Here is a 22,043-nt window from a genome sequence, read left to right as displayed (position 1 = left end):
TTTATATCTACATGGGGAGCGGGTACGCTTCACGGAGGCGGCCATTTTGCACCACCATGTTTCTACAGTAGCCCAGAAAGGACGTACCAAACGCTGGTTTTAGAGAGGGCCTTTGGCGGGTTTTTTTACGAGATTTGCGGTCATGTCTCTTCCACGGAGGCCACCATGCTATCCAATTTTTTTCCCAGTCCAGCCCTTCTGGACTGTGACTCACAATAAGAAGCTTAGACGGCATTTCAAACCCTGTTTCAGATTTGTTAAACCTTTATTCTATTTTGGAAAACAAGAAAGGCGGAGGTCGTTCTAAACACTGACCGATTGTATCAAGCCTCCCAGACTCCCATCACTACGGTTAAACCAAAGATACACGGTCATTTATACAGTAGGATTGAGAGCACAATCTCTAGTGTGTTGTTTTCTTTTTATTATGATAACCTCTATAACAAAAGCCAGATAGACCAAATGCAGTCCGAACAGACTGAACATGTACGGTTGTAGGGTTTAACTAGTTTTACAAAAGCAGGCGCCTGGAAAGCCTTTAGACCGTGAAGGAGATCTCACTTCTATCAGCAGGAGAACGTGCTGGTTTGGTTCATTTTGGAAAGCAGGATATAATGAAACAGAACTTTGGGCAAAATGTTGAAAGCAGGGCAACAAAAACTTTTGTGTGTGTGTGTGTGTGTGTGTGTGTGTGTGTGTGTGTGTGTGTGTGGGGTGGGTTTTGGTTTTCCGCCTTGAGTTCTGCATGTTTAATTTCCCCTTGCCTCCAACCTCCTCAAGGACAAGTTGTAATCACAACAAGACCTAAATGCTTTCTTGTGCCACTATGGAAACCACACAGCATTTTTATTTTCTTTTTATTTTCTTTTTACGGGATTACACAATCCTGGTGTTGTCACGGGAACCGTCTCCGAGATGTCCGTAGTCGCGGTGTTACTTTTTTGCAATGCTTGCACAACGCCTTACGCAGAAGTTATGCCCCAAAAACCCGTACATTCCAACTCCCTGACCTGGCATGTAAAGACCGTTTTTTTTCAGTTTGTGAAATGTAGGTATGAATAAAAGGTTTTTTTGGGGTTTTTTTTTCTCTCCAGCATGGGAGGATGGACTCAACGGACCGGACACTGGAACCACTGCAGCTGGCTCCAGCGGAATCTGGATTCAATTAACCATTACACAAACTTTTTCTTTTATTTTTACTACTCCCCTAAACCTCCGCAGCTCACACAACTGCGGCACACATGCCCCGACGCAGCCGCGTTGAACATACGCCGCGGCACAGATCCCACATTGTTCCAGTGTGAAAAGCGCTCTTGTTTTCCGGTTGTGTCTCAGGTTGGCCTGCCTATGTTGTTTATACGGTGGGCGCAGCGGAGGGTTGTTTTCTTGTGAATTCGTACGGCCCTTACTTTAAGTCCAAAGGCGAGCAAGTTCCACAAGTTTTCTTCAGCGGTTTCCCTCGGAAAAAAAGATTGAAAATGCACTAATTGAAAAGACATGAATATGGATTTTTTTTATTGTCTCGGCGGCCAGTACAAGAAGATCGGCTTCATTAACGAGAATACGTTTTTATAAAACAGTATTTTTAAAAAAAGCACTACAAAGTTGTGAAGAGGTGAAGTTAATGTCCGTTTTTTAAACCCGGAGCATGCGTTTAACTAATAATGCTGCAAGATAAGGTCTTAAAACAACTTAACATTTTCCTGTCTCGCGTCTAAAGAGCGTTACCTGCAGCTGCTGCGCACGTGTCAGGTATAACAGCTTAGGTAACACTTTATATAATTCTTTAAATGTAGAACTGAACGAAACGGCCTCACTGTTTCAACAATGAATGACATTATAAGTACTGAGTAAATAGAGAAAATAACATTGATAAAATATGATTTGTAAAGTATTATTTGTACTATATCTGAGTCACAGTGCATAATATAAAACGAAGATGCATACATTTCGCACTCTACAAAGCAACACACGCCTTATTATGAGTAGACATGACTCACTTTCTTCAAAGTCTATAATGAATACGCTAGCATGTAGGATATAATACAATGCAATATAACGCCCTTTTCATGGATGTTGGTGCCTATTACCACTCATCAAGACATAAAAGTCTGTGGATTACGGTTTGTTCATATGAAAGTTGAAATTTCTAATAAGTTAAATCTTCAGGTCTTGGCTGCGTGACTAATTGGGGGTTTCTTTCGGAATCTATACGTCCTTCCAGACGTCCTTCTCTCTTTCGCTTGGGCTTCTTTATCGCCGTCTTCTTCACCGCGGTGGCCCCTTGCGCCAAACTTTCTGAATTCCCTCTCGCCGAAATTGGAATTTTCACTTCCTTTGGCGTCGAATGTCCATCCGGTAAAGTACCGGAGGTCAGGGCCGGGCAGTGTTCGGCCCCGTCCAGGTGACTGGTCCCCGTCTGGCCCAGTGTCCACTGGGCTGGGGGCGCGGGGCTGTTCGCCTGTGTCTTCTCTTTCAGCTGAGCGGCGAACGGGGACGTCGTCTCGGACGTCGCGTGCGGCCGAAGAGCGTTGAACGAGGCGGGGGTTTTCACCAGATGGTAGTCTATGGCAGCATCGGGATTCCTGTTGGCACCAATCTTCCTCATCTGTCCCCAAACATTTTGCACAGCCCCGTTGAATTGGTCCAGCGGAATGAATCCCGCACGCGGGTTCCTGGAGGCCTCGCGCTCTGCGTGAGCGCCGGCCTTATCCGCGGCGGACGTTGACCGGGCGTTCCCCGGCCGCGCTCCGGCTTTCCTCGCAGCGTCCTTCCCGTCGCCTGGAACTGCGTCCGCCCGAGCTTTGCGATTCGGAGCGGACACCCCAGATTGATGGATCCAAGAAGTTTTGGGCCTCGAGGACGGGTCGGGCGGCCTGGGCTTACGCGTTTTCTCGTCCGTAAAACAGCTATCGCCTCCGTCGATCTCCCGGCGGTTGCCGGGCCGTCGGGATGGCTGCGGCAGCAAGGCCCCCGAGGCGCTGCCGGGGGAGCTCTGGGGATCCGGGTGCGGGTCCTCGGGCGTGGCTTCCGTCTCTGAGAGGTCGTCCTCGTCCCCCAGCAGGGTTGTCACCGTTTGGTTGATCCTGTCTCCTTTGCTTTTGTTTTCCTTCACGCTTTCTAGATAAAAAACAAAAGGAAGCACTGGAAAATGAGAAGGGTGCAGAATAACACACAATGCACTTCTGTTCTAGCTGGCATTGTGTACAACAGACTATTAAATATTATACTTATCTATGCATCCGATTGTCGGTAAAAAAAAATTCCCTTGATATCCATTATACAAATATATGTACAAAATTGAAACATAATATTGTCATTACAATGCTGAAAATACAAGTTAAAGTGAGTCAAATACAAACTATTGATCCCTTTGTCCTTTGTCCAATTATCATCAACCTTCTTCATTAATATTTACCGCTTTGTCAAAAACTTGAAAATTAATTCACAAGTTGTTTATTATTTTCCTCATTCAATCTTTTTGGGGGCTTTCTGTTGCCTCCGCTGGGTTGAGAAACTGCTTCGGTCCACTTTGGCATCACTGTATGTGTTCTTCTAACTCATCTCATCTCCTTTTTCAGCGCAATAACCACAGGAAATCTTTGTATTTTAGAAGGAGATGGCCGATCATTTTAAGACCATTACCCGCCCGTACTGTAAGCAATCACATCCTTCCTGCGATTCCGGACAATTCAACAGTTCAACAGTGCATCCCTCCCCTTCGGGGACGGGATATGACTTGCGTCTCGTTTGTTGGGATCGTTTGGATTACGTCAGAAAGTTTTCCGCGATCTGCATCAAAGATCACACGTCGTTTTAATGAGCCGAAGATGGCGGCGACGAACGGAGCACGCACTGCGTGCTCCGGAGAAGCCAACTGGCCGGACTCTCAACTCACCACCCCGATCGGAGCAAGCGTGGCCGTCCTCGGTGGTCTGCGCCGAGCAGTACGACCCCCGGGACGAGCCGGGCGGGGACAGTTGTTCCGCCGTGGACGGGGGCTCGATGAAACTGCAGTTGAAGGTGTTTTCAGTGTCGTGGTGTGTCACTGTGGAAAAATGCCGCGCGGGTACAGAACTGTTAAATGCAAATAACGACACCGCCTCCAGAAACCTGCATTTATGCAAAAGATATTTGTTGCTGTTGTTTTGTCTTTGTATGTACCACCATTTATATTTTATAAATTCACAACGCCCCCCTATCCCCTTCCCTCTGCTCTAGGTTGGGGTAATTATGCCACTTCCTGTTAGTGGTCCAGAGGGGCCCTTATGGAATGTGTGTGTGTGTGTGTGTGTGTGTGTCTGCGTGTGCGTGCGTGTGTGTGTGTGTGTGAGGGAAAGAGAGATAGTTCTAAACAAATTGGTCATCATTTCCAAGTCGCAGTTTTATAACGTAAACAATACCAACAAAATAAGGCGAAATTAAATAATGGTAAATAACTTCAAATTTACATCTCCATATTTTCGGTGAAAAGCGTCTCGCAATCTGTACATCCAATAAGTGGCAATGACACCGTTTACACCGACTAGAGTACATAGAGGAATATGTTAAATCACACAGCCTGAGATTTGGCGATATAGTCATACCAAGAATGTTGGGCAGCTTCTGTCTTCTCAGCGGTACACGAGGCAGTTTGGAACTTATTCTTGTGAATCTGCCGCAAAGTCTTTGCTTGTTTCGCGTTTTTTCCTCTTCTTGCTCAGAACTACTGTAAGAGAAAATATGAGTGAAATAGACTTAACTTAATTGTATCATTATTATTATTATTATTATCATTTTATTTTTTTATTATTGTTATTATTATTATTATTATTATTATTGTTGTCATTATTATTATTGTTGCTATTATTATTATTATTATTATTATTATTATAAAATCATAATCATCATTATCATTATTATCATCATTATGTAAAGTGCAACAGTAAAATGTGCTTACCCCCTGATATTGTTATGTTTGCATAAATAGCAGCAGCAAAGCATTGAAAGAAGCAAAAGGAAAAGGAAAGAAACCAGGACCCCGGCTGCCATCACTCCCATCCTCTGATTGGTCTCTGCAAGGTCGAGAGTTAGAGGCGACAAATGTTACGACATTTTTCACAGCAGCTCTGTGGAAGTAAACAAGAATTTTCCGCGTTTGCACAAAAAACTATTAATACATGGATTTATGGTGGGCGCATTTGACACCATCCACAAAAAATCTGTAAAGTAATGTATTACTGAGCATCTTACGTAGGATGCACGCTCCGGTCACTGGATCGCAGTTATTCTCATGACAGTAACAGGCATGGGCGCAATCGACGCCATATTTACCAGCAGAACAGCTCATATTACAACTGCACAGAAGAAAAGAAAAAGTAAACACATTTGATACAGGAGTCCAATGAATCGGTTTGGGCTCACAATTATTATACATTGTTTAAATTACTGTATTTACAATAACTTACACTGCTCCATGGAAGCCTGGCTCACAGAGACAATTTCCTGTCACAAAATGGCATGTGCCGTTGAAGCAATCCTTACATTTGTTGGCACAGTTTTCTCCGTAGGTTCCCCTGGGGCACCTGACCTCGCACCTAAGACGACAAAAAAAAAAAAAACTCAATGTTTACCAGGTGTTAAAAAAAGGTTATCCTCATGTTACCGTTCTGTGTAAAATAAATTAAGAATTGATCGATATTTCTGCCGCAGCGAATTTCAAGTGATTTAACGCGCGTGTGTCCAAACGGGCCAAAGGGGAACCAGTTTTATTTGTGATAACAACTGGTTGTTTACGTACCTGTCACCCATCCCGCCAGGGTTGCAGTGGGAGCATTTGCCATCGACACGGTTGCAGAAGTGTCCGTCTTTGCATGACGGGCACGACTCTTGGCAGTTTTCCCCAAAGAACCCGTTCACACACATCTGGTCACACCTTGTGCCGTTCCAGCCCGGTTCACAGGTCACACAATGGCCCTCCATCACCTTACAGGGCTGTTGACCTTTACAGTGGCCACACCTTAAAAGCAGAGCACGTATCAGGGGTGACATGTCAATAACATCCATAATACTATACAGCTGTAGCAGCCTGCACAGGTGATGATCTCTGGCACTATTTATGACACTGGAGCGGTTATTGTACCAAATAGACAACCTACACATACATTTTACCTTTTAGGACTTATAAACAAGCATGCCATATATTAACGCTGCTGCTCAAATATTAAACGTTGCAGAAACCGACGTCGGAAATGTCACACACCTGTTTCTGCAGTTCTGCCCATAGAAACCGGCCGGGCACGGTTCTCTGCAGAGCTTCCCCCGAAACCCCGGCCTGCAGGTGCACGAGCCGTCGGTCTGGTTGCAGCGTCCGTGGATGCACTGGCACATGCGTTCACAGTGGGAGCCCCACAACCGCTCTCTGCACTTGCAGCGACCGGTGAGCTGGTCACAAGGAGAGCCGTTGCACGCGCACTGGGCGTTGCAGTTCCGCCCGTACCATCCGGGGTTGCAACTGCACTGCCCCGAAGCGGCGCTGCACACGGAGTTGGCGCTGCAGAGGCAGCTTTTGGAGCACTGCTTGCCCCAGAAGCCCGGATAGCACGTACAAACACCAGTTTCTTGGTTGCATGTACCCTTCTGGCATCCACAGGAGAGCTCACAATCTTCCCCCCAGCGATTTGGGAGACAGGTACAGCTTCCTGTTACATCATCGCAGTGTCCATAGGGATAGCAGGTGCACCTGCCTTTGCATTCGGGCCCCCAGAACAGTGCTGGGCATTCTAAAATGTAAGGATGAAATACATGTTAAAAAAAAAAAAAAAAGTTTCAATATCATATTTGTAAGATTCAAAGTCACATTGCACAATGTTTAATATCAATGTGTGGTTTCATCAGTTTTTGTCATACGCCACACTGTTTTCATGTTTTTGAGTTTTCGGGGACCGGTTCAGCCCATCATCACTGACTCCAGTGGCTGGAAATTGCACAATACCACTGTTATAAAATTAAGAGATGATATATAACCAGTGGTGGAAGAAGTAATCAGACCCTTTTACTTAATTAAAATTACAATTATTACACACATTGACATTTCTACTTGAGTAAATGTATATACAGTAAGTTCCTGTTAAGGAGAGTAATTATTAAAAGTTAAAGCGTTTTTTATATCCAGCTGCCTGATAGAATTAAAGATTATTATACAGCATAAAGTGCTATGAAACCTTTTTTTTCTGCAGATAGTGCTCATGAAGATCCTCATTACAATTTACAAAAATAAAAACAATAAAGTGTAGGCGGTGTATAATAATATTAATATTATTATTATTATTATTATTATTATTATTATTATTATTAATAATAATAATAATAATTCCACACTTGATACCACTGTGTAAAACTTAAAAAACGATGATCTTTTTCGCATTTGACCACGCTTTAACACACAGAATGACTGCAGCAAAGTTTGTTTCATCGGCTGAAACTCTCAAGGATCTCTCTCTTGTCTCTCTCGTCTGTCGTCTCACTCGTGTCGCAGGTGGCCCCGAAATAACCGTGGCGGCAGCGGCATTCGTTGGGGCGCACGCAGACCTCTCTCTCGACGCAGGTGAAGTTCCCTTCACATTTGGCTGAAAGAACCCAAAAAACACACACAAACAAAAACAAAAAAAAGAAACACGATGAAAAACGGCCGAGGGAGGGAGGGGAGGGAATTTCAACATCTCTCACAAATCCGTGGTGTCAACTAAACGCGTGGGACGCTCGGAGCCACCTATGGAGCATCTGCCCGCCTGCAGACTCCATCCGTCACAGCATCGAAAGAGCCCGGGACTGTTCGAAGAGGAGAAAACGCGCTCATCAATCAAGTCAACTCGATCGAAAGACATTTTTTTTGGAGGGGGGGGGGGGGGGACACACACGCTCTGATACTCACGCGTACTGACAGACGTTTCTACCTCCGGGATCCGGTCCTTCTCGCTGGCAACGCGCAAAACACGAGAATAAACCCAGAAAACACACCGCGACGCCGACGGCCCGGGTTGCCATCGTGGAGAGCAGGGCATCGCTCGGCGAATGAAAGCGGGTGGAGGAAAAAAAAAAAAACGTCGGTTTATTATCTATGAAAGTTGATGCGGTTGGACGGACGCTCGGCGGAGTCAGCGGGAGCTCGCCCGCGTCGCCGCTCACAACTTTCCGAGCCCGGGGTCGGACTCGGGCGATGCTCCGGAACGACCCGTTTGTAGCGAACGGTAAGTTGTAAAGGAGTCGGGTCACTCCGGCAAACGGGTCGCGACGTTACTCACGCTCTTAATGCCTTGACCACGCGGTTTATGGCGTCCAGCTTACATTAGTCTCCCTAAGTATTATATTTTTGGACATTCACACCAAATGAATGAAATGGACCTACGCTTGGAGAATCGGACGAATCTTTTTTTTACAGAGTCGCTCGTCAAGAGCCGAATCTGAAAATTGAGTCTAACCTTTCCTGACGATGCCCCTGGTGGGCTGGATAGATTGATAGATATATCTATCTGTCTATCGATAGATAGATATATCTATCAAACTATCTATCGATAGATATATAGATTGTCAGACAGACAGACAGACAGACAGACAGGCAGACAGATAGATAGATGGATAGATGGATGGATCACAGCAACACAATCGGCAGAATAATAATAATGCAATACAATCCAAATATCTAAAACAAAATGGCCGTATATGGAAACTTTGGAAAACACACAATAAAACTAATATTAACTAATGGGAAAACAACAGATACCAACTTAAAATAACAGCAAAACAATTCAAACAATCAAAGAAAAGTGAAAACGAGACCTGAAAAATGAAAGGTCATGTTCCAATGTTCCAAAACAGTCCCAGAATATAACTTGTGAAATAAACAGCGAAGCAGAAAGATGAATGTACAATAAACCTGACATTAATATAGAACCCCTAAACAGTCATCAAAAATGTTGGCACTAAGCCGATACACAAGCACCAAAAAGCAGGTGCAGGTGTACCTTTCTAAAGCCTGGTTTTTATCCGGGTGAGAGCTGGTGACGCTCACTAACCCTTTCACATTTCTTCCACAAAACCCAGAATGTGAGAGCTTACTACTCCCCTCTGCTGGCTGTTCGCACAATGACTTTGAAACGCCGGTCAAAACCTGTTCAGACTTGAGATAAAAAAAAAAAAAGTTGCATCATGTCATGTTTGTGCAACTAAATAAGGATATGATGAAGACAAACTCCAGCTGATCATGATAACTCAGCGAATCATGTCAAAAATATCACGTGTCTGAAACGTCAGCAGACGCAGAAAAACGTCTTCATGAAGAGTGCGGATGTCAAGATGCTTAAGGCCCGTGAGGATGTGCACCAATATGCAATTACAAAGATTAACGTAAATTGGACGGGGGTGTCTGTGACAGCATATCACGAAAGAGGTGCCAAACTGCAATAACGACACAGCGGTGGAATTTCGGACGATATCATGTTCAAACGCTCGAAGGGCAGTTTGTCTTACCACGTGCACAAGCCCAGCCCAACAGAACAGCAGTTTGGCACCCAAGGAAATATCACCCGTCCGTCCACGTCCATCTTGCTTGACACTGTCAATATTGATTTTCCTAACGGTGTGAGAACAGCAGGCGGCATGTCAATGAAAACTATTTAACATTGGCGACTTGGCAACCATACTTGGATAAGGTACAAGATACGAGATAAAATAGGGCAGTTGATAAGGGATGTTTGCACTGCTGAGACTTTAAATGGTATAACCTTTGTTGTAAATGTGAAGTAGAGGTAGGTGCTTTGACATTCATTGTAGTAAGTAGCCTTATGTTCATCTCTGTTTCCTTTCTTGAAATTGGTTATTAACACATTGAAGGAACTGGCGTGAGAAGCCCTTCCCAGAATCTCCCCAGCTCTGTCAGCTGTGCAACAGTCCAGTTTTACCGCCAGCCACCTTAGAATTATTGGGTTTATCGGCGATTACATTTTCTTGGGTTTGTCAAAAAGGCTTTTAATTTGCAAAAGAGACAACCAAACAGTAAGAACACAAAATGTAAAACAGTAAAGAAGATAATAATAAACAAATAGATTTAAAAAAACTGTAACACTCATTTTAATAACAGCAATTAAAGGGTAATATAGTCATAAATAGCAATTATAAATAGTAATAAAATGCCTGTGTTATCTGTGTTAAGACAGACAGATGGACAGACGGACAGGTGGACAGACAGATAGACAGACAGACAGACAGATAGACAGACAGGCAGACAGAGGGACAGACAGGCAGAAAGACAGACAGATGGACAGATAGACAAACAGAAAGACAGATGGGCAGACAGAGGGACAGACAGGCAGACAGACAGACAGACAGGCAGGCAGGCAGGAAGACAGAGGGACGGACAAACAGACAGGCAGACAGACGGACAGACAGACAGGCAGACCAACAAAAGCGTAGTTATTGGGACAGCTCAGCTCAGGAGAATCAGTTGTTTTCAGCCCTTGCTTCCATGTTGTTTGTTGTTTATTTGTTTTTGTTTTTATGTTATGTAAACAGAAAGAATAGATAGATATAAAATAGAGAATAAAACAGATTATTACACAGCTGATTTGTAAATGCTGAGTGTTGTCGCGGGGCATCATTTAATCTGTAGGTAGTCGTGTAATAAGCAGCATAATGTGGAGCCAGGAGGTCATTAGGGCCAAAAACCAGCATCAGGGTGTTCGGGGACCGAAGTGAAGCAGAGTGGTCTTTTATTTCTCTGCACATCATCATTTTATACAGAGAGAATACAATAGAGAAAGGAATGAAAAATGAGCTAATACGCAAACAAGGAGCGGAAGATTGAAATCAATAAAACACGTGTCGCTGTCGCCTGACGTGGTCCATAGAACGAGGCCCAAATCGCACTTTAACCTGTCATCGCCGTGACTTCTCTTGTGCATTTCATTTCAATCTGTTTGTAGGTTTTTCTTTCGGTGTTTTTGCTCTCCTTCTCTCTTATACAATCCAGTGCATTTCACGCCGTGCGTAAAGAATAATAGGAACGGACTTAATAACAGATTCATAATCAATTAATTATGGACCCGCGCGCTCCCGCGGAACGTTAACTTGGGACTACGTCATTCTTCACCAGCCAATCCCAGGCAGAGGGGGCGGGGCCGCTAGAACCCAGCATTTATATATATGTTGAGACACCCGACCTGACAACAGTTCTAGCAAAGGCACTTGAAGTGAGCAGCCGGTCAAGTTATTCAAAAACACTTAAAACAAATAAACACCATCACATACTCCCATTCCCAGACACAATGTCGTACACCAGGCTGGCGGCGTCGCTGCTGAGGGCCAACGCGGAGACGAGCATCCGCCGCCGGACACGAGTCCCACCTGCGGCGAGGCTCCGGTCCACCGTCGCCTCGACCCAGGAGCAGGAGCCCCGGAACGAGGACTCCGAGCATCCCCCCGCGGCCAAGGCCGTCGCGGCGGAGGTCATCGCCCGGGCGACGGGCGCCGCCGGGGACGTCCGGCCGCCGGCCCGCGCCGCGGTGGACTTCGGCAACACCAGGGAAGCGTACCGGAGCAAGGGCAACGCGGAGCTGCTGAGGAGTCTGTTGGTCTTCAAGCTGTGCAGCTTCGACTTCCTTGTTGACAAAAACAAGGAGGTAGGTTGGCGGCTAACTTCACTTTACACCCATTGGCAGCCGTCTTCTGTACTGTATTTGAAATCAAGTTAAAACGAATTAAGTTGAAATTAAGTTAGTTATTCGTTTTGTCGGGTGGATATACTGTACTATAGATGCTTGATTGTTCTCTGGGTGGGGATTGCGCTGTTGAAACATACATCACAACAACAGGCTCATAATAATAGCATAGAAATTGGCATTACGCAATAAATAAATCAATAAAGAATTATGATTTCTACATCATGTGCTGCAGCACATTACGAAAGTAAACTTATTTCTAAAATACCCTTGACTTCTAGGGGATGTTTTCTAACAACTGTGCTTCAGTGGGAGAAGGGCTCTTTTGCGTTAATCACTTGGCTGTTGTGCAAAGACAAAACACCACATACTGAGCCTCCGGCCAGTGGTTGCTCTGGCTGATACTGGTTCCTCTCGCTGGCACTGGTTGCTCTAGCTGATACTGGTTCCTCTCACTGGTACTAGTTGCTCTGGCTGATACTGGTTCCTCTCGCTGGCACTGGTTGCTCTAGCTGATACTGGTTCCTCTCACTGGTACTGGTTGCTCTGGCTGATACTGGTTCCTCTCGCTGGCACTGGTTGCTCTAGCTGATACTGGTTCCTCTCACTGGTACTGGTTGCTCTGGCTGATACTGGTTCCTCTCGCTGGCACTGGTTGCTCTAGCTGATACTGGTTCCTCTCACTGGTACTAGTTGCTCTGGCTGATACTGGTTCCTCTCGCTGGCACTGGTTGCTCTAGCTGATACTGGTTCCTCTCGCTGGCACTGGTTGCTCTAGCTGATACTGGTTCCTCTCACTGGTACTGGTTGCTCTGGCTGGTACTGGTTCCTCTCGCTGGTACTGGTTGCTCAGGTTGATACTGGTTCCTCTCGCTGGTACTGGTTGCTCTAGCTGATACTGGTTCCTCTCACTGGTACTGGTTGCTCTAGCTGATACTGGTTCCTCTTGCTGGTACTGGTTGTTCTAGCTGGTACTGGTTGCTCTAGCTGATACTGGTTGCTCTAGCTGGTACTGGTTTATCTAGCTGATACTGGTTGCTCTAGCTGGTACTGGTTGCTCTAGCTGGTACTGGTTGCTCTAGCTGATACTGTTTTTTTTTAGCTGTACTGGTTCTTGCTGGGTCTAGTTAGGGATTTAAAGGGCTGGGGCGCGCTGGTCTGCATGTTTTGCAAAAGGGAAAGTGAACCTTGGTTGATGCTAGTGGGTGTGGGAGTAGGTGTGTGAGAGTGTGGGTTTTGGGAGTGGGTGTACAGTGTTCTACGGTTACTTTCCTTTGTCTTCATTTCCTGATTTGTTTTCTGTACAGAATGTAAATAGCTGCTTCTTTGTTCGGTAGATATCCTGTTCAATAGATCCGCAGTTCTTCTCTGGGTGGAAATTGCGGTCTTCAAACAGATCGCATCAAAACAACAGGCTAATAATTCAGTAATAGCAAAGAACTGGCAAAATGCAATAAAAGTAAAAATTAACCAAGAAGAAAAACATTTGGCAATATACATAAACCAAAAAAATTAAAAAAATGGACAAAAAACAAAAACAATCACACATTGTAAAACGTAATAAATTGTGCTAGTTTTCTTACATATATAACGTACCGTATATACAAAGTAAAAATATGTTTGTTTGTTTGGTTTTTTTTTCCAGTTGATGGCACTAAGCAAGAAGGTCTTTGGCCAGCGCCTCTTTGAGAAGCTGATGAAGATGACCTTCTATGGGCAGTTTGTGGCGGGGGAAGACCATAACGCCATCAAACCCCTGATTCAGAAGAACCAGGCTTTTGGTGTAGGGGCTGTTCTCGATTACAGTGTGGAAGAGGACTTAACCCAAGAGGAAGCAGAGAAGAAGGAGATGGAGTGAGTAGGGCTTGGAGTTTGGCAAACTGATCGGCCTTTTGTAAGGAAGCCTTTACTTTTTAATTCAGGAAAAATATCCTAATCATATTCAAAACTGTGCACTTTAATGAGTTGCGTCTGACACTGTAATATACTTTTATAATAATACTTTTATTATAATTTATAAATTAATCATTTCCAGTGAACACAAGAACTTTAACTGTGCAGATAAGAAAAAAAAATCCAGACTTGAGCTCTATACATTTTTCCCCTCCTCCCTGCATAGTTCATATTACATCCCATCATGTGACCCGCCATCCACTTGAAACCGACTGTAGACAGGGTATCGTTTTTTTCATTGCGGCTGCCAAGAAATGCCTAACCCCCATTAGTCAAGTTGACCGGACCCCTTTATTCTGATTGGCTGAGTTGGGAGCATGATTATCCAACTCCAGGAACCGAATCACCAGCGGCAGCAGCACATGCCAGTCTGTTTCAGTAACATAATAAGCCCTGCCCTGGCTACGCCACGGGTGTTATGTAACACGGGACAGAAGCAAAACAAGCTCCCATTCGGTTTGGGCAATAGCGTGTCACCTTCAAATAGTGTGGGAGCTTCAAAAATGTAGGCCCATTGCATTGACCGAGGAGAACATGTGAGTAATATGTTCATGACTTGAGAGGTGAGAAATATATTTTAAACATTTTGAAGTAATCGTCTTAAAATTCCATACGTGACAAGGTGAGGTACTGCCAAGTACCACGCGTTTCCTGGAAACCAGGAAACCACGCCGTGTACATTCTGCCCCCGGGGTCGTTTCTGACTCTCACGTTGCGGCTCATTTGGATGAATGCCGACGGAGAAATGTCCAGAATGTCAGCGTCAGAGGCATCTGCAGCCTTCTCATCGCCCCCGGTTTCAGGAGGAACTGCCCGTTCCTTTGTTTAGAATCGTTATCACGACGCAGACGTTGTTTTAACCTTATTTAGATAACAAAGGCCAATATAAGGCTTCTAGTAGCGCAGCCAAGTGCGTGCCGTGACGCGCCCTTCTTCTCAATGTGCAACTCATTCACATAATAATGCAAACATGGCTCAGATATGGCTACTGTAATGGGAGGGGCTTTGTTATATAATAATGCATTAAAACCACAATTAAGCAAATCTCATTCAGAACATTTTAAAGACTGCAGTTGTTGCATTCAATGACATGTACATGTATTCATTTGCCGGACGTGTGACGACATGACTGATGCAAAGCTTCTTCCTCTCTTTCAGTTCATGTGTGTCTGAAGCGGAAAAAGAAAGTCCAGGTTTGTCTCTTGCTGGGAACTAATACTCACTGCTGAAACATACAGTCTCAGAGTCCACCACCAAAAATGTCGTTTTCATCCTTTATCGGCGACGTGTGCGACAAGATAACGCTTTATTATCCCGTGGGGGTTGTTTGTCTATCAACGACTAATAGAAAACATGAACTAAATCAACAGGATTCTTACTGCATAATCATCAATCATCAAAATCAAATTTTCATCCCAAGCAAGAGCAGAGCGGAGGTGAATCCTGTGTAAATACAACGCAGTGCTAGTTCATGTTCACGACATTCAACTTGGCAATTCACTGTCTTTGCGATTTTAAGTCACTGCCACAGTGCACGCAGTGTGATATAATAATACAATCAGAGGAAAAAAACAATGTGGTTAAGGCGGATGTGACTGAAGCTTCAGTTTTGCGCTGGACGGGGGAAACAGTTTTGTTGGCGGTCTCGATTTGAAAATAAAAGCCCATTGCCCTTTTCCTTGTTGTAAGTCGATTTTAAGATGATTTCTACTTAATTTGTTGCAGCACAGGCGGCCGAATTCTTCATTGCACAGGAGTCTGACGACAGTAAACTTGTTTCTAAAATGCCTTCGATTTCTGTGTTGGGGGACGTTTTCTAACACCGTTTTTTTTTTTTTTTTTTTCAATGGGAGAAGGGCTCTTTTGCATTTATTATTGAATGTGCTTGCCGAGTGGTTTTGACATACTGAGCCAATGGTTCTTCTATCTGCCACTGGTTCTTATGATTCTTAACTGGTGCTAGTGGGTGTGGGAGTATGGGAGTAGGTGTGTGGAATTATGGGACTGGGTGTATTCCACCAATACTTTCCTTCGTCTTCATTTCCTGATTTGTTATTTTTCCCTACAGAATATAAAATGGTTGCATCTCCCCTCATTTCTTTATCTTGCTCCATTTCCTTTCAGTGTCCTTATAATGCCAGGTGTTGTATTGACCGTTCTTTGATAAGACGTAAGAAGCCAGACGTTTAATGCCAATGTGATATCAGTTGAAAGTTGATTGTGTGATTGTCCGTTCGGTCTGATGACATAACGTGACGTCGTGCAAATTTTGATACAAAAAGCATCGGGCTCCTCATGAAGCAAATCCTATTAGTGACACAAACTATCTGGCTGTTTATTTTTATATATACTTCGTTTAGTCCCACAACGGGGAAATTTGCATTTCCCTGCATTTCACCCATCCTAATAACTGACATGTCTAGGAGCAGTGGGCTGCCATATACAGGCGCCCGGGGAGCAGTTAGGGGGTTAAGCGTCTTGCTCAAGGACACATCAGCACGCTACCAGGAGGAGCCGGGGATCAAACCGGCAACCTTCCGCTTGCTGGACGACCCGCTCCACCTCCTGAGCCACTGCCCCAATTTGTCTCCGGGTTTTCTTTTCCCGCTTCCAGACGTGGATCGCGAGAAGAAGTACCGAGCACATCGCCAGTTCGGCGACCGGCGCGGAGGCGTGATCAGCGCGCGCACGTACTTCTACGCCGACGAATCCAAATGTGACAACCAGATGGAGACCTTCATAAACTGCATCCGAGCTTCCGGTGGGTTCTCCTTCGGGGTTTACGTGTTTTACGTTGAACATCCATTGTGGAAAATGGTGAACGAGTCGGTTTCTAAAATCGTTAAATCGGCATAAAGGGAAGTGGTGAGGGGCGATACGATTCAGTCCCCGGAGATAAACAGGAGGTCAGCTTTCCTTGCCCGCTTCAGCCAAAATACTGCACCCCTTACAGACTTTGCAGGTATTTGCGATAAAGGAAGAAATTTGTATGACTAAGCGGTTTTTTGGTTTTGCCTTTCAGGGGGAAGTTCGAAGGATGGCTTTTCCGCCGTTAAAATGACCGCCCTGGGTCGCCCGCAATTCCTCGTGAGTTTCCCTGCTTACCGTCACCTCAGTAATTATGTTCCTCTTTTTTTCACACGTCTAACCTCGGCTCTTTGGCCCACACGCAGTCAAACGGCGATGCGGCGATATCATTTTGCTCAACTGCTCTTCTCAAACAGCTCCAGTTCTCGGAGGTTCTGGTCAAATGGAGACGGTTCTTCAACCTTCTGGCGGCGCAGCAAGGGAAATCGGGAATGGCTGCGTTAGAGCAAAAACTGGAATCCGAGCAGCTGATGGTCAGTGTTGCCTGAAGCCAAAGGGAGATGCTGGAACCCAGTCACCCTTCCTAGTACCTTGCATCCAATACATTTGTATTATTATGATGTATTATTGAATCACTTGTTTTTTCTGCAGGAGAGTTTAACGAGGCTCGGCGTTGGAGCCAAGAACGACATCGAGAACTGGTTTACCGGAGAGAAATTGGGCTCATCGGGGTGAGGCATGAAGTAGTTAAGCAGTCAACAGTTATGTATTTGTTGGTTATTTAAAATGATAGCCTGACTGGTTGTTATCAACAAATGTGATATAATTGTATTAAAATGTGCATGTATGAATGGGTCGAGATAAACTGAACCGTGACACTGGAGTTATTTGGATGATAGTATTCCCTACTGAGCCATATATTTTGATCAAATATCATTAAATGTAAACACAGAATTGGAATATCTCATAATATTCTGGACAATCCTTCGAACAACCGATTTTATTTCACGTTACCATCGTATTTATGCCATTTTGCATCTCAGATGATATTGAATAGAATTTAGCATTCATTGGCATTTTCTTGTATTGCTCACAGGGCAATAGATCTGCTGGACTGGAATAGTCTTATAAATGACACTACAAGAATCTCTGATCTCCTGATGGTCCCAAATCTAGAGGTGAGATGGCTCCGTTTTTTTTTTGTTGTTGTTTTTTCCCCACTCAAATATTTATCTTTGATTCTTGCCAAGATATCACTGGGGCTTCTGTGTCCCAACCTTCAAGGTGTTTGTGTATTTATTTTTTAGACGGGGCAGCTGGAGCCGCTGTTGAAAAAATTTACAATGGAGGAAGAGAAGCAGATGAAGAGGATGCTGCAGAGAATGGATGTCCTGGCCAAGGTAAGGCAATAAAAAGATGGATATTGCAGTTTGAAATGAGCAACTGCCCTATTTTAATTATTAAAATGACTTAATTTTTGTCACGACCGTTGCTATTAACTCCTTTTTATTTTGAAAGATTAGTTTGTTGAGTTACTCCGATGGGGGACTGTTCCAATTCTACTAAAGCAGCCAACCCCGATCAATTCAATTCAATTCAGTTCAATTCAATTCAAGAGGTGTATATGTATGTGACAAATAAACCTCTTGAATTTAATTGAATAGAATTGAATTGATCGTGTTTGGCTGCAAAAGTGAACGGGTTGTTTCAGGACACTTTTTCTGAAATAGACAGCTCACAATGAACTGACTGAGTCGTCTTTCTGTCTGTGTGTTGGCAGGCCCATCAGAGACCAACATGTATGTGCACAAGCACTGTAAATTTGGGTTTTGCATAATAGGTCCCCTTTAAAACTTGTTACCACAAAAATGTGACCACTACTTACCGCTAACAAATGTTAGGAAATGTTACCACTTCTATGAACCGCTCTGTATGTGCCAGTCTGTTACAGATACTCGTTATAGCACATTGACTAAAAACTTTACTCTGGGTGGATTACTAGTCCATATTTAGGCTCTGGCTTGCCCGGTAAGTGAGGGAAATGAAGGTGTTTGTGTGTCGCAGCATGCCGTGGAGAACGGTGTGAGGCTGATGGTGGACGCGGAGCAGACGTACTTCCAACCAGCAATCAGCCGACTCACCCTGGAAATGCAGAGGATATTTAACAGAGAAAAGCCCCTGATTTTCAACACCTACCAGTGTTACCTCAAGGTGGGTTCGAAAGCACCCTGTACATTATGATTAATCTTGAAAAAACATGTACATTCTATAGTATAGTACAACGTCCAATCCCTTCCTGGCGTTACAGTATGTGACTAATCGTCTTTATTTTTGCAGGGTTGTTAAAGACTGTGCTGTTTGTCCTGTCAGACTGGAATGCTGCATATTGAATATTAGATAATATTTCTGACATTTGCAATGAATGCCAATTACATCCTCCGTATGTGTACTATGGTCCCACTGGTTTTAGTATGTCACTGAAAACGACGATATTTCACGCAATGTGTTATGTCATCTCTAAGATGATCCTCCTAAGGATGACAGGATAACCATCTTTAGGATCACTTGAGTGCCACATAACCCCCTACTCTCTTAAAACAACTATAACAGGAATAAATACATTTGGGTGCAGCAATTTTTACAACAGCTATATTATAGATTTTCTTTGCCTTTGTTATTGCCACAGTTCGAAAATGAATATGTGACTAGCTCATGTTGCCAAAGGATGTAAAATTAGGTCCTGTCTAAATTATAATTATTTGTGCCGGATCATTTTTCCACGCCTTCCTGGAAAAAACAAGATTCAAGATTTTTTTTTTATTTGTCACATTTTACTTTACTTACTCACATTACTTTCATACATATATGCAGTGAAATGTAATAAAAAAAATGCAATGGAAGGTGAACTCCATTTGGAAATAATTAAAATATGAATGTAATAAATAATTTGTGATTTCAGGAAGCTTATGACAATGTGACTGTGGATGTGGAGCTGTCCCGGAGGGAGGGTTGGTATTTTGGAGCCAAACTGGTTCGTGGGGCCTACATGTACCAGGAGAGGGACCGGGCCAAGGAGATCGGATACGAAGACCCTATCAATCCAGATTATGAAGCCACGAATAGAATGTACCACAAGTGAGTAAGGGCCTCACTCAGTATCAAAGAGGGGTTTTTACAGTCAGTTGCAGAGTATTTTTGTTTGTATCTGAATATATATAACTTCATATGTTGTCCTGCGTGAAGGTGTTTGGAGTACGTCCTAGAAGAGATCGAGCACAACCGAAAAGCCAACGTTATGGTGGCATCCCACAACGAAGATACGGTGAAGTTCACGCTAGACAAGTACGTTGAACCCGATGTAGATCAGGCAAAAATAGTTTTACACAGCGACATATTTAGTTTGACCATGTTTTGAGACCTTGGTATTAGCCTCTCTGACTTAACACAGATCCATTGCTTTGAAAGAAACTGTCATGGTTTGTCAGCATTGCTTAGTTGTTGTAGTATGTGCGCTAAGAACACAGATTAACTTTAGTCATTATAAATGATTCAATAACAATATTTTGGGCTTCACTATGTATTTGTTTTGAATCATTTCAGGATGAATGAGATGGGCCTCCCCCCCACAGAGAATAAAGTTTACTTTGGACAGCTGCTGGGCATGTGTGACCAGATCAGTTTCCCACTGGGTATGTGGCTGTATAGACGGATACTTTAAATAGATTGTTATGCAATCGGAAACACGAAGGCCGGGCGTGAGACCATTTTGGCCACATATATAACTTTCAGATTCTGACGTCTTTGCTTACGTCCGCAATTGGAAAAGCTCATCCAGCGATGTGTACGGTAGCTAACTTGGAAACAAACAAGCTCAAGGCCTTGGTGTCCATAGCAGTCTGATAAAGATTACAAAATAAACCACTGCAGGTCAGTGGTGCGGATCCTAAAGTTTACTTATACATAACATGGTAATAATCAAAACTTTCCTTCAGAGAGTTGTGTCCATAGACTGTGTTGAAACAGCACCTTTAATTTCTAATGCTTTTATAAATCAAAAGGTGAAGAAGGGTCACTGGATCATTAAAAACTGGACTATTGACTGGTGACTAAGTAGGACGACAGCATTCCTGACTAAATCTTATCTTCTGATAAAATATCATGAAAAGTAAACACAAAATTGGACAAGCTGCACAGTAATACCAATATAGTGGCAATGGTAGATCTATTACATTTCTAACAATATTATATAGTGTAGTAAAGTACGCTATAAACTTAATTCAAAACAGTATAAGAATAATCTATGAGCTGTTATATGGTAGTGTAATGTGAAATAAATTATGATCAGTGTATATCATTAAGTAACAGCATAATATAGAATATATCCGATAAATGACTCAAATAAGATCATCGGGGCTGTGCACGCACTTGGAGTGACGCAGACGTTGTGTTCCCGCTCTGCCGTTTGTCCCCTTCTATCAATCTATTTATTTTAATTGTAATTTTTTTTGGAGCGCAGGTCAAGCAGGCTTTCCGGTCTACAAGTATGTCCCGTACGGCCCCGTGAACGAGGTCATCCCGTACCTGTCCCGCCGCGCGCAGGAGAACCGCGGCCTCATGAAGGGCTCTCAGAGGGAGCGCAGCCTGCTGTGGAAGGAGCTCAAGCGCCGGCTCCTCGGAGGCGAGGTCTTCTACAAGCCTGTTTACTGAGCCGCACCCACACACCCTCAACGTGGGTTTTTTTAAGCATTCCATTTTTATTCGGTGTAAGCATTTGTGAAGCGAGACGAACCTTCCTCGGTGCCGTCACGCCCTGAATCGCGAAACTTTATTTTCACCTGTTGTACATTTATTCTACTTATTTGTGCTTAAATTGTCATCTAAAAAAGTTGTCAGGTGCCTGTTTAGACTTTAACTGGGAGTTAACGGCTACGACACGGTGTGTAATGTTGATTTGAATGTTTTTTGTTTGGTGTAACTTATTGGTTTTTGGTTTGTTTGTAGAATTTTTCATTGATTCATTTATGAGTCTCGTTGTGTTGACTAGTTCATGATTTGTGTTTAGTTATTACTGTGCTAATAATAGGTGAACTTATTTTTTTCTCCTGTTCAGTTTTGTGAACTACATCTCTAGGCAGTCCTTAACAATTTTCCACCAAAGCTGGTAGATTGTGTCAAATATTAAGTAATAAATAATTTTTTAATTGTTTATTTTCCTAGAGCTATGCTTTTGCAAGGTCAAAAATATATTGGATCAAATGTTTTATATTAAACACTGCCAGTGAATTTGTTTTGGTTAAAGTAAATTACTGGGTAATCCAAGTTGTGGCAAGTCTTGACTAACTCCAAGGCTGTACATTATTGGGTTTGATGCAGGGGGCAGCATAGTTGCCGAAATGTTTTCCATGAGCCCTGAGAATCTGACCTCCTGATCCCTCACTGAGCAGGGTACTGAATGTCTTACGAGCTCCAGGGATCCTGTTGTGAGATGACCCTGTACTTTGTTCCAGCATAAATACACACATTTCACAAAAAAACGCTGACAATCTGTGACACATCCATCTTTTTTCTACGTCTTGTGAAAAGGGTTTG

At 43.7% G+C, this 22,043-nt stretch overlaps 2 protein-coding genes across 3 annotated transcripts; one reads left to right on the top strand and one right to left on the bottom strand.

Moving 5' to 3' along the window:
- Positions 1 to 1,632: 1,632 nt before the first annotated feature.
- LOC307243463 (scavenger receptor class F member 2-like) lies at positions 1,633 to 8,045 on the bottom strand. Its single transcript, XM_080018286.1, has 11 exons — positions 7,913 to 8,045; positions 7,751 to 7,809; positions 7,506 to 7,607; positions 6,242 to 6,761; positions 5,780 to 5,998; positions 5,448 to 5,576; positions 5,233 to 5,336; positions 4,940 to 5,054; positions 4,587 to 4,708; positions 3,899 to 4,048; positions 1,633 to 3,120 (listed from the first exon to the last, which is right to left on the bottom strand). Exons 1-11 carry the CDS (start codon positions 8,023 to 8,025, stop codon positions 2,150 to 2,152), a joined length of 2,604 nt encoding a protein of 867 aa, XP_079874412.1. The 5' UTR covers positions 8,026 to 8,045; the 3' UTR covers positions 1,633 to 2,149.
- A 3,170-nt stretch (positions 8,046 to 11,215) lies between these two features.
- On the top strand, positions 11,216 to 21,737 carry prodha (proline dehydrogenase (oxidase) 1a). 2 transcript variants are annotated; one of them, XM_080017277.1, is made up of 15 exons: positions 11,216 to 11,654; positions 13,339 to 13,547; positions 14,805 to 14,839; positions 15,372 to 15,413; positions 16,261 to 16,407; positions 16,669 to 16,733; positions 16,871 to 16,987; positions 17,106 to 17,185; positions 17,551 to 17,632; positions 17,762 to 17,854; positions 18,519 to 18,665; positions 19,414 to 19,589; positions 19,698 to 19,796; positions 20,055 to 20,143; positions 20,971 to 21,737. In XM_080017277.1, exons 1-15 carry the CDS (start codon positions 11,301 to 11,303, stop codon positions 21,159 to 21,161), a joined length of 1,926 nt encoding a protein of 641 aa, XP_079873403.1. In that variant the 5' UTR covers positions 11,216 to 11,300; the 3' UTR covers positions 21,162 to 21,737. The 2 variants fall into 2 exon arrangements, with proteins under 2 accessions (XP_079873403.1, XP_079873404.1); XM_080017278.1 differs by lacking the exon at positions 15,372 to 15,413.
- Positions 21,738 to 22,043: the final 306 nt, after the last annotated feature.

Source organism: Zeus faber (genome assembly GCF_960531495.2).
Source record: "Zeus faber genome assembly, chromosome: 17".
In the NCBI taxonomy this organism is placed as follows: Eukaryota; Metazoa; Chordata; class Actinopteri; order Zeiformes; family Zeidae; genus Zeus; species Zeus faber.
Note: the sequence above shows the minus strand (reverse complement) of the source record. Positions and strands in the feature narration are given on the sequence as shown.